This window comes from Euleptes europaea, chromosome 6 (genome assembly GCF_029931775.1).
Source record: "Euleptes europaea isolate rEulEur1 chromosome 6, rEulEur1.hap1, whole genome shotgun sequence".
NCBI classification, from domain to species: Eukaryota; Metazoa; Chordata; class Lepidosauria; order Squamata; family Sphaerodactylidae; genus Euleptes; species Euleptes europaea.
Genome location: NC_079317.1, coordinates 53,932,009 through 53,944,273, shown reverse-complemented (window position 1 = coordinate 53,944,273; position 12,265 = coordinate 53,932,009). Strand labels below are relative to the sequence as shown.

At 42.6% G+C, this 12,265-nt stretch overlaps 1 protein-coding gene across 1 annotated transcript in view; it reads right to left on the bottom strand.

Moving 5' to 3' along the window:
• Positions 1-12,265, bottom strand: part of HEATR4 (HEAT repeat containing 4) — a 34,491-nt gene that overhangs the window by 8,831 nt on the left and 13,395 nt on the right. The window contains 7 exon segments of the mRNA XM_056851899.1: positions 590-761; positions 3,277-3,355; positions 5,639-5,828; positions 6,955-7,024; positions 9,115-9,295; positions 10,313-10,431; positions 10,916-11,020. Coding sequence (XP_056707877.1) covers positions 590-761; positions 3,277-3,355; positions 5,639-5,828; positions 6,955-7,024; positions 9,115-9,295; positions 10,313-10,431; positions 10,916-11,020 — 916 coding nt within the window.

Genomic DNA, 12,265 nt, shown 5'->3' with positions numbered 1-12,265 from the left:
AAGAAGGCGGCTAAAGGGAGACATGATAAAGGTCTATAAAATTATGCATGGTTTGGAGAGAGTGGACAGGGATAAGTTTTTCTCCCTCTCCCATAATACTAGAACACGGGGTCATCTGCTAAAGCTGGAGAGCGAGAGATTCAAAACAGATAAAAGGAAATATTTTTTCACACAACGCATAGTTAAATTGTGGAACTCCCTGTCTCAGGATGTGGTGGTGGCTGCCAGCTTGGAGGGCTTTAAGAGGGGAGTGGACATATTCATGGAGGAGAGGGGTATTCATGGTTATTAGTTAGAATGGATACTGGTCATGCTGCATACCTATTCTCTCTAGTATCAGAGGAGCATGCCTATTATTTTGGGTGCAGTGGAACACAGGCAGGATGGTGCTGCTGCAGTCGTCTTGTTTGTGGCTTCCTAAAGGCACCTGGTTGGCCACTGTGTGAACAGACTGCTGGACTTGATGGGGCCTTGGTCTGATCCAGCAGGGCCTTTCTTATGTTCTTATGAGGGCTGTTTTGATGGAGTAAAAATTGAAGTTTAATACAAAAATTAACATTCTAGCAAACTATTCCCCATCCCAAATTACCTGTTGGAGTATATTTAAGAGCATCAAGAAAGATCTCACAAAGATTTCTGTATATAAAGGGATCATCTTTGTCACGATAAATGCGGTGAGCTTCATGCCATGTCCTCTCTGTTACCTCTTTAAGTTTCTGGATTTTTTGGATCACCAGATTTTTTTGGTTTAATGTAGTAATCTGCATCACAAATAGAGAGGGTCTTTTGTTATTTGCTAATGCTTATCACTAACACGTCAACCATTCTGTTCACAAGACCTATCTCTTATTTTCTCTGAAATAAGGTCTTCAACCATTTTCTCTTATTTAAACCAAAGAAAACCTCCTCACAAAGCAGTCATCAAGCTCCCATATTCACCAGAGCTCTTCTTCAGGGCAGGATGTGAAGAAAAATGGGGGGGGGGGCAGGCAAGATAGAAAGCCTGTACAAATTGTAGCATCCTTGAGAGAGCAGATGTCATTTCTTCCCTACTCTTTTTCTTCACATTCAGCCTGAAGAATGAATGAAGTGAACTCAAAACACTTCATTGCTACTTTGAGGTGTCTTGATTGCTCCTAATAAACGTAATATCCTATTACTGCTTTGGGATTTTTAGTAATGAACTAACAAAGCTACTTGCAGCACCATGACTGCTTTTTGCCACTGCTTTTGCTTGTATATGAAAATATCAACATGTGGTCCTATATTACTTCAGTTTCTCTTTCAGGTACACCTATTGAGAACATAACTAAATAATGTCTACAATGAAGTCCTGACATAAGATATTGTGAGAAATAAAAAGGGTGACATTTCTTTAAATAGCATCCTGCCTTTCAGTCTATGAATCTAGAACATGGCTTGTAAAAGAAGAAGAGTTGGTTTTCTCTACCATACGGAGTCTCAGAGCGGCTTACAATCACCTTCCCTTTCTCTCCCCACAACACACCTTGTGAGGTAGGTGAAGCTGAGAGTTCTGAGAGAACTGTGACTTACTGAATGTATGAATACAGTTATACATGTGCATTAATGATGCACCAGATAGTAGAATGTACACCCCCACACCCATCTTTTTGTTCAGACTTCCCATAAAACGGAATTCTGAAGGAAAAGTGGGGAGGGGGTTGCAGATAAACTCAGTGCCATAAGATGTGGTGATGGCCACTAGATTGGGTGGCTCTTACCCATTTCCCACGGATTTGTCTAGTTTGCAGTATGTCAACATCTAGCCACATGATAACTAAATGGAAACTTGGTGTTCAGAAGCACAGTGTCCCTGCTTGTGGGCTGCCCAGAATATTTGGTTAGCCTCTGTAAGAGACTGGAGGTTGCATTAGGTGGACCTTTGGTCAGATCCCACTGTGCTCTAATTTCTTTCTAATGCTCCTTAGTAGTATCTTAGAGCCGTCACTGAATATTTGTTCTGATACTTGGGACTGAGCCCATCTAATCTCATCCTGACAACATTCGGTTATTCCATTATAATTCCACGACCCACTTACTTTATCCTATACCAGGGGTGGGGAACCTTTTTCCTGCCAAGGGCCATTCGCACATTTATAACATCTTTCGGGGGCCATACCAGGTGTAGATCTCCCGGTGGGGGGGGAGAGGCTAGGGGTGCTAGGTCTCCAGCCACCACCTGGAGGTTGGCAACTCCAGGAGAGGCCACACAGAGAAGGCCTGCAGGGCGCCCCCGCTCCCCCCTCCCAGGTGGGAGGGCAGCAAGTGGTGAGCCCCAGAAAACGAGGCACCAGGGGGGCGCAGCCCACAGTCGATTGTCAAGGGAGGAAGGAAAACAGAGAAAGAAGAAAAGGGAGGGAGGAAGAGAGAGAAAGGGAGAAAGAAATGGAGAGAGGGGGAGAAAAAGAAAAGGATGGAGGGAAAGAAAAAAAGGACAGAGGGAGACAAAGAAAGAGACAGAAAAAGAGGGAGAAAGAGAGGGAGAGAAAGGGTAAAGAGTGACAGAAAAAGAGGAAGAAGAGAGAAAAGCCTACCCCCCACCCACACACACACCCGCGCATGCCGGCCTGCGCGACTGGGCCCCAGCCTCCCCACCTCCCCCACACACACACACACACACACACACACGGCGGCGCATGGAGCCCCAAGCAACCGGGCCCCAGTCTCCATGCCCTCCCCCCCAGAGTCCATAAAAAAAAAAAACAAGCCCAATCGGCTCTCGCATGCATGCTCTGCCACCGGGAGCCGCCGGCCTCACCCCCCCCCCCGCCCCGATGCTCAACAATCGACAGGCAGAGAGAGGGGCTTACAATGTGCCGCAGCGTTCCTGCACGCTGCAGCTGTAGGAGGCAGCCTTGGGGGAAGCGTCCCTCCCCCTCCCCGACCAACAACTGACAGTCGGTGAGAGGAGGTCCAAAGGGCGCTACAAGGGCGCTGTAAGCCGTGGCCCCAGGAACACCTTCGGGGAGGGCCGCCCTGCGCCCCGCCTCCGCGGCAGGGTTCCCGGAGATCCCGAGAGCCACAAAAAAGGGCCTGAGGTTCCCCACCCCTGTCCTATACCAAAGTAGTATACAACATGTTATGTATTAGAATTGAAAGTTGGTCTGGCGGTGAGGAGGCTGAGTGGGAAATTAAGAGTTTTTCAGGAAGGATTTTTGCAATCCCTGTGATACATATGCCTGCAAAAGATTAAGAGGCTTTGCCTTTCCCAACATAAATTCTGAGAATGAACTGGGTCGTCTGCATTTCTTTCACCTTGTTCTTGATCAGTTGAATCATCTCATGTTCCTCTTCCTGCTGGAAATTAAACGTCACCACTGCACGATTCACCTCTCTGAATTTGAAATAATAGACACCTTGTTAGTTGTGTGCTGCAGAGATCCATCCCCCCCCCCGACAGACTTTGCAAAAATAAACAGTTTGCACATTACCTGGCACCCAGTCCTCTTGCTTGTTGGCCTGAATTTATTCTGGCCTTCACCTAGTACCACAACCCTGAGTTAGCTGCAGCATTGTAAGAAATGCTTTGTGCTACAGCAACATCCTATATTTTTCACTGTTGATCCATCAGGGAAATCCTTCCTTTTGACCCTTATAATGCAATCCTAAACATGTATACGCAGAATTAAATCCTACTGAAGTCAAGGGGACTAGTAAATGTGCTTAGCATTTCAGACTAATCTATTAGTCTCAAACTTGCTTTTGCCTTCATAGTTCTAATGGGTTTAAAAGACCCATAGGCTGCCACAAATGGGGTTTACCGAGGACCCTACAAACTTCCCTTTGCTATTCAAATGTACTTTTACAGAAATTTGATGTTGCATCAGGAGGAAGAAATGGGTACTGAGCACAGCAGCCCTCTGGTGAAGCTTGGTCCTGACACTGGCAAACGCAACCAGCCTTGCACTAGTATCTAGACCCTGCCTTACAGTCAAGTCCTGTGAGCTGCTGTCTCTGTGTAGCAACTTATAGAAAAGGTTGTATAGGTGATCGAACCAGATTTAAGGTGAGCATTTAAGAAGTATTTGTTTTTAGAAGAAACCTGTGTAAGGTGAAAGTTTTAAACTCATGAAGCTAAACTTGGAAGCCATAGTTCCATCGGTTTTGATATGCTGAGGTGACAGTTTTCAAGTTAGTTTTAAAAACAAGAACCTCACTACCCTGGCAAACCATATTCTGGCTCTTAAACATGATTGTTTAAGAAAAATCCATAACCAGAAGCATTTTAGTAAATAAAACAAACTACTTTACCTCATTAAGGCTGCAGTCCCAAGGACACTTTCCTGGGACTAAGTCCCATTGAACAACACAAGCCTCCAGTAGACCTGTTTAGGATTGTTTCCTAAATTATGCAGTCTAACAGGAATCAGTTCATGAGGCAAGCATAAGCAACATTTTAAAATTGCTTTTCAAGTGCAATTCTGAGGATCTGCATAGTTTGTCACAATGGCATGATCTAGGATATCATATGTATCACATTTAGGTCAATCAAAACTGCTTGCTTGTTTTGAAATACATGTAAACGTCTAATTGAAATTGGTTTCCTGATCCCAACAAGCTATGTCCCCTCAGACCTCTGAATTGATTCCCTGGCCAATGTTGAGATTCATTTGCAGTGCATAAACAAAGGCATTATAATTAGCACTCAGCCGACTTGGGCAAAAAAGATGTACAGCATTTCCTGGGTGCAAAGAGGGTCATTCATAGTGAGATCAATTCCAAGCTGGTTCTAGCTACCAGTTCTATGGTTGTAGTACTTTCATTAGGCCTAGTGGCACATCCCTTGTAATCTGAAACAGTAACTTCACACACACACACACACACACTTCTCCCTGAACGTTTTGTTTTTATCAGATCAAACATATTGGTACTGATAGGTCGTAAAGTAACATTTATTGACCAAACCAGGCCATATTTAAATGGTAGATTCGAACAAAGAAGATCCACTGTTCTATCCCTGCTGTCTTCAATTTTAAAAGGAACTTAGGGTAACGGGGTTGGGAAGGACCCTCCATCTGAGACTTTGGAGAACTGCTGCTAATCACCATGAATGGTACAGGTGGGTTTGAAAGACTAATGGTCTGAGTCACTTATAAGGCAGCATCATATCACCATCTTCCTTCAAAACATAAATGCTTTCAGATTTTCAAAAATCTATTAACATAATGTGAAATCCACTTCCCAAATAGAAGCAGTGCTAATGCAAGAAGCAGGAAGGATGATTTTTGACCATATCTTCTTCCATAACATTGCAGCCTCACATGTGACTCCAACCCCTGGCATTGCTTTTCGGGTGCTTATGAGCTGGGAGAAGGAGGTGATACAGATCCACATTTGCCAGTATCTTCCACTGGCACTGCATAAGATACGGTCCAAAAATAATGAAATCAACAAAATGACAAGCAGAGCTTGCTTGAGGACTGCAGGCTTCATTTTTAAAAGTTTCAAAGCTCAATACATACTTAGAATATGTATATGCAGAACACAGAAATATTATGCAGAGGTAACAAATGTACTGCACATTCTCCAAGATATCCAATGACAAAAGTCATGAACAAGAAGAATATGGCTGCCTCAACACATAAATGTATCTTATTTTAGGAAACAGGCGACTTACTCTTTGACCATCTCATTTGGTTCCATTATCATTCTCTCCAGTAAAGTAGTCCGAACTTTTTCATCCTGCATCTTGAGGGTGATGATACTACGGCAGGCTTCCCTTCGTACTCCAGGATCCTCTTCATAATGAACAGCCCAGAGAAGAAGATCTTCTAGCTGGGGACTTGCCTCACCTATCTGCCCCAGAGCTGGCAGCAAAAAAAACAGTACCCTTTTCATCTAAGTCAAACTACATTTGCTCAGTTGCACAGTATTTGCCAAAAACAGAACACTAGTACACCTCTAATTGTGCCCTGCACTCTGAAATTAAACAGTATCTTGCACTGAAAGGGGGTGTGGGAGGGAGTGTCTTATCAAGGGAATGATTGTTTTACAACTTTCCTAGAAATCATTTTGCCTTGAAGAAAAAACCTGATTGTTATACAAATTACCTTTTATAGATGCCAGCATTATCATTCATTGTTGGAAATTCAGCCACAGTTGGTCTTTTTCATGGTATGGGTTAATATTGTATTCCTGGGAGTTTTAAGTTCTGTATAGGATATCACTGTGAAGATATCCACTGTGAAGATATCCAAAACATAAGGGGCTGGAAACTTACCTTTTTAAAAAATGAAAGCTGGAAATTGAGGGCACCTATTAGATAGATCATTATAATGTTATAATGCTATTGCAATATGTCAGTTATCAATTCTGAAATAGCCTTCTGGTGCAGGGGGACACTATAACTGCCAGTCTGTGGAACCTGCAAAAATGTACACCTTCCTATCCACGTAGCATATAAACACACTTTGACAGTGATCCTTCCAAAATGATTGTACCAAACCAGATTGCGGAAAGATTACAAAAAAGCAGGGGAAAACATGGAAAGTAGATGATTAGGTAAAGACGTTGTGTGCATGCTCCAAAAAAACTCACTGTAGTTTGGGTACCAAATCTGAGAGAAATGTCTGTGGGGAAGCAGCCATGGTGTCTCGCCACCCATGAAGAAGTCAGCATGGTTAAGCAACTCTGGAGGGAGCTATTTAACCAGATCTATATTTTGGAGGATATTTCTCATGTAAAACGTGAGTTTGTACCACTGTTACATACTTTCAGTTGTAATGTGTTTCCCCATCTCTACATGTAGTTAATGTTGGCAATTTAACCCTGCAAATTAAGCCATTCCCACCCACAAAATCTCCACAAACAAGAATCAGCATTTTTTTTTAAAGCGAATGGATCTTGAACATCCTAGACAACAACCCCCAAAATTACTTATAGGTTAGGTCGACATCTCTGTAGGAAATGTTAGGGTTTTAGACTCTGCAGTACCTCTAATGGCGAAGGCTTTGATCTTGCAGAGGGGATCAGTCTGCATTATCTTAAAAAGGCATTTAAGCACCTAAGAAGAAAAAGTATAGGATACAGAAACTTATATGTTGTTTTAAACACGATGACCTACACTAAATAATTAACAACACTGCTCCAAAATGAAAGCATTAAAGAGAGATCTCAGAAGGCACCATGTACATAGCAAACATGCACAATATGGGATCCACCAAACAAAGTCCACCGGTTAATTTTGTGGTTTGCAAAAGACTTGTGGCAACCCTTCCTTTTTCTTTTGCAAAAAAAGGACGTGGCAGTTCTTTTCTGGCAGAGATTCATTATCTGGTAGATTCATTTTTCCTTTGTGCCTATTTCCTTTTCCTGAGGGACATGCACACCAGAGAATTGCCCTGTGCAAGCCTCATTGTGATGAAAGGGAGATCACAACTCTCATTCATTTCAGTGTACTCTAATTCCTTTCATTGTGACTGTGGGAAGAAACGTTCCTCATGGGAATGAATGATAAGCATTGCTGAGTTGTTCTGAACATTAAACATATTCTAAGCTGCAGAACACAAGAGTTAGACTTTGCATTAAAGCAGGGGTGACTAAGTAGCAGTCTGTGAACCAGATCCAGGCTCCAAAGCAACCTTGAGGCTCTAGGACATTTTAACCAAAGTGTGGTAGAAAACATCGTTCACAATTCTCCTTCTAAGGAAGGGAAACAATAAGTGTATTCCATATCAATATTCTAATAATGTTTCATGTATAGTCTTGGAAAGCAAAATATCACTACCAATCTAGCTGTTAAAGGTGGGGGGATGGGACACCAGTAAGGAGAAGCTATTCTCCTTTCTGGTCCACCACCACCACCACCTTTGCTGACCCCATACCATATTAGTATATGAAACTACTTTTTATTTAGATGATTTGTCCATCTAAGCCAACATTGTCTATTCTGATAGGCAGCAGCTCACTGAGGCTTCACCTGAGATCCTTTCAGCAGGGCACCTGAGACAATCTGGACCTTCTGCATTCAGGAAACCAAAAACTATGGCCCTTTCCCATCAAAATACATGGCCTTTACTGCTAGATGGTGATAGCTTTGTTGTACATCCTGACTCTCATCCAGCTGTAGCTGTAAGCAGCATATTTCAGCCTTGATAGACCAGATAGTAATACAAAACCCATCAACATCAGAATAAGAAGAAAACTTGTTTTTATACCCTGCTTTTCTCTACCAAAAAAAATCAAAAATCATCTTACAATGACCTCCCTTCCCCCCCAGATACACACCAACAGGTACCTTGTGAGGTTGGTGGGATTGAGAGAGTGTGGGGAATCTAATCAGCTTCTCCAGATTAGAGTCCACCACTCTTAACCACTACACCATGCTGGCTCTCAAAAGACACATCCATCCAGTTCAAGAGGAAGTGCATCACAGTGCTGGTGGGTTACACAGTGCAGGTAGGTTACATATCCAGATGTGCATCTGCACACAGAATGCTAGTTCTATACACAGATCTCCCATGGTGGACTGGTAACCTGACAATCTATGAGGAAGTGGTACTTTCAGTCCCCTGGACTGGTATCTGGAGAACAATGTGGATCCAAGGATGCAGAAGTTGGGCATTGTGTTTGTTTTCTTAATACTTCATTGATGCCCTGTCTTTCTCCCTAGAGAGGACCCAAAGCAGCTTATATCATTCTCCCTTCCCTTTTATCCTCCAAACAACAACCCTGTAAGGTAGGTTAAGCTGAGAGTATGTGACTGGCCCAAGGTCACCTAGTAAACTTCCATGGCAGAGTGGGGATTTGAATCTGGGTCTCCCAGATCCTTGTCTGACATTCTAATGACTACGCCAGGGGCATCAAACATAAGGCCCGCAGGCTGGATCAGGCCCCTTGAGAGCTCTTATCCGGTCCACGAACCAGCCGAGGCAGCCACCCCCACCAGTCCCGATCTGGGCTGGCAAGCTCACTGTGTGCTCACCAGCCAAGGCAGAACACCCCCCCCTTGCCCACTCCTGATCTGGGCTGGCGAGGCATGGCTTGGCCTGAACAAATGACATTTATGTCATATCCAGCTCTGCGCCATGCTGGCTCTTAAATTTTTCCTTGCCACTGCATTCAGGCCCTTCATCAGGCATTTTGACCACTCACTGAGTCTTCTTTAATCCTGAGTGCTCCAGCTGTCTGGCAGGCTTCCTTTCGGACAGCAACAAAGTCATCGGAGAAACAATGAAGAAAACTAGGGAGCAGCTTGGCTGTCATGAGTTTCACCCAGCCAATCAATGTCAGAGCTTCCACCCTCGTCTGGCAATCTCCTCTTTTCAGCTTCACCCTGAAACCACAAGCAGGTCTTTAATGAGCCCTGGGAGCTCTCTGTTTGTATATCCAGGACAATAATTATACAGACTTGGGGTGAACCAGTGCCCTTTGTTCACATGCATATTTTGAATCAAAAGATAAATAAGGGTTTTATGGCACCTTAAAAATAACCTACATTTTCATTCATAGACTAAAGTCCATTCCTTCAGATGCACTGAGTAGATCTTCACTGTGCAGTCATTTTATCTACAGGTATGGGGGGAAATCCCAGACAGTAGGGTCGAAGGGCCATGGAATGCAGGATGTACTGGATGAATCATACTTACTTCAATTCTGATCAGGAAAAATCTGATCAGGAAAAATACAGAAACCATTCACTAGTTAACACCTGTACTGGATGAGAATAGTCTCTGCATTTTTCTTAATTAGGTTTGAATTTAACATTGTTACATTTCACCAGGTACTTTCCTGCATTTCATAGCCCCTGGGCCTTGCTGTGTTTTTGATATCCCTACATAAAGCTACTGCATAGCGAAGATCCACTCACTGCATCTGAAGAAGTGGGCTCTAGTCCAGGGAAGCTTACCCTGAAACAAAAATTCTGTTAGCCTTTAAGGTGCCAGAAGACTCCTCTTAATTTTTGCTACTATCACAGCTACCCCTCTGGAATCAGCTGAAGAAAAATATCTAAACTGTAACTGTCATGGAGTAATAGAACCAGCTCCAGTATGATCCTTGTGTTCAACAGCTGGATGCATTTAACAGTACCATTTCCTAGAGAGCTTGTTAAAGTCACGTTTTTGTGCATCCATTGTTATCTATTGCTGTCTTTATTATATATATTTTTATAACTACAAGGAACATACTAAGGTAGTGGATGCAAAGATTCTCCCATATATAAGGATGCCAGTGTGTTTAATTTCAAATGCCAAATATGTTATCCAGGCAATCTATGGCTGTGGCTATCTGCATTTCAGAATATTTCAATTTAATAGAGATTAAAGCAGCTATCATGTTGCATACCACTTACCTGAGCTGGTCATGGACTTCTTTCCCAAGCGCCAAATACCCCAAAGCCCAGGCAGCTGCCTGTCTTACATCAAACTTCCAATCTGTCCACATCAGCTGAACAAATTTGTTCTTGAGATCCTGCAAAGAAGATCGCATAAGATCCCAAGGATGACCTACTTGCAACATAGATATCATAACACCTTTGATTCAAAAACACTATTTAAAAACCATGTAAACCTTTCTACAATATAAGCTTGTAAATTACACACACACACAAAGTGACAATTCAATCAATCTGTATCTTATTTTGGAAGCCTTATATATTTTTCCAAATTACGTGGTAATTACGTGGTTCATGTTTTTGATACACAGCATAAAAGAAATAGTTTATGTTTTATTCCTCAAATGGGCCAACGTGGCTACCTGCAATTTTTGTCTGTATAAAAGAATTCTTCTAAACCAGATTGAATAGCCCAAGAATTTAATTTCTATTAATCTGCAATCATGTCAGATTGAACTGCAAACCTTTATTAACACTATATTAGTATGTGTTAGTACTTTACTCAGGAAGATGGTACTATCAATATTCTCTTATATATTGGATTCCTGAGGGAAAACATACCTGGCTGACAGATCCAGGAATACGAGAGAACGTTTTACAGGCTAAGACCCTGCGTTTCCATTGGTAGCTATTCAGTTCAGAAGCCAGTAAACATTGAACCAAGCCCTGTAAGGGTTAAGTCAGCAAGTAGTAAGCCAAAAGGTACTCATTGTATAACCACAACAGAAGATTCTTTGGGCCACACATTTCATGGAAGGCTTTGGGCATGTGACTCTCAGACTAACCTTCTTCACAATGAGAAGAAATCAGTGCAACAGATGTGGTTAAAACACTTCTGGAAAGTGTTATATTCACAATAAAATGATATTTTTAGCATATATATCTGAGAAAGAGTAGCACATTCTGGTTTATACTTAGCCCAAGCCTGTCCTGCGCCCTCTATTTGGAGGAACATAGAGGATTCACCACACTAGGGTTGCCAACCTCCAGGTAATGGAGATCTCCCACTATTACAACTGATCTTCAGCCGATAGAGATCAGTTCACCTGGAGAAAATGGCCGCTTTAGCAATTAGACTCTATGGCATTGAAGTCCCTCCCCCACAAACCCCACCCTCCTCAGGCTCCCCCCCCCCCCAAATCTCCTGCCAGTGGCGAAGAGGGACCTGGCTACCCTACGCCACACGCTATGGGGATCTATAAGAAGAGAGTGTGCAGTTCTCACCATTTTAATGGAGAGCACAGGTGGACAGTGCTTCATGATCTTTCAGTTCCTGTCCCCCTCCCCAATACCAACACCATTTTTCATAGGCTTCTCCTGGTTTACCCATATCTCTGGAAATATAAGCTGGAAGCGAATGAATTATTATTGTAAAAGAAATACTAATCCGGTGTATTGTTTAAGCAACATGCTTAATAGTCTAGGATGGTTTTATTTTTCCTTAGTAGGAGCTAATGGTTAAGAGACGTTTTTATAAATAGTCAGAGAACCTTAGGGTATGGTATGACCCTGAGGCTGCCTGTGCACGTATGCTTTTGCAATTGGAATGCAGTCAGTAGGAGAGATGGAACAGATTGGTGCTTGAAAGTAACATCTGTGGTACTGAAGGGTTTCAAAGGCATGATACTGGCTTTGGGGGACTAATACTGCTTTACAGCCTAATCTGTCTGTATGGAGGCCTCCTCGTCCTCCATGTTCGACATATGCATATTTGTAAATAAAGAGGTACTACGAAGAAGCAAGAAATCTACAGTGCACTCTCTCATTACAATGAAACAGAGCTTATAAAGGCCACTCCTGGAACATTTATAATTATATTCCAGCATGCTGATGTCTTACTGGAAATTTTTTTACCAATTTGGAAATGACAGATTTCCAATTAAAACTCCAACATTTCCTCAAAAGGAAAGC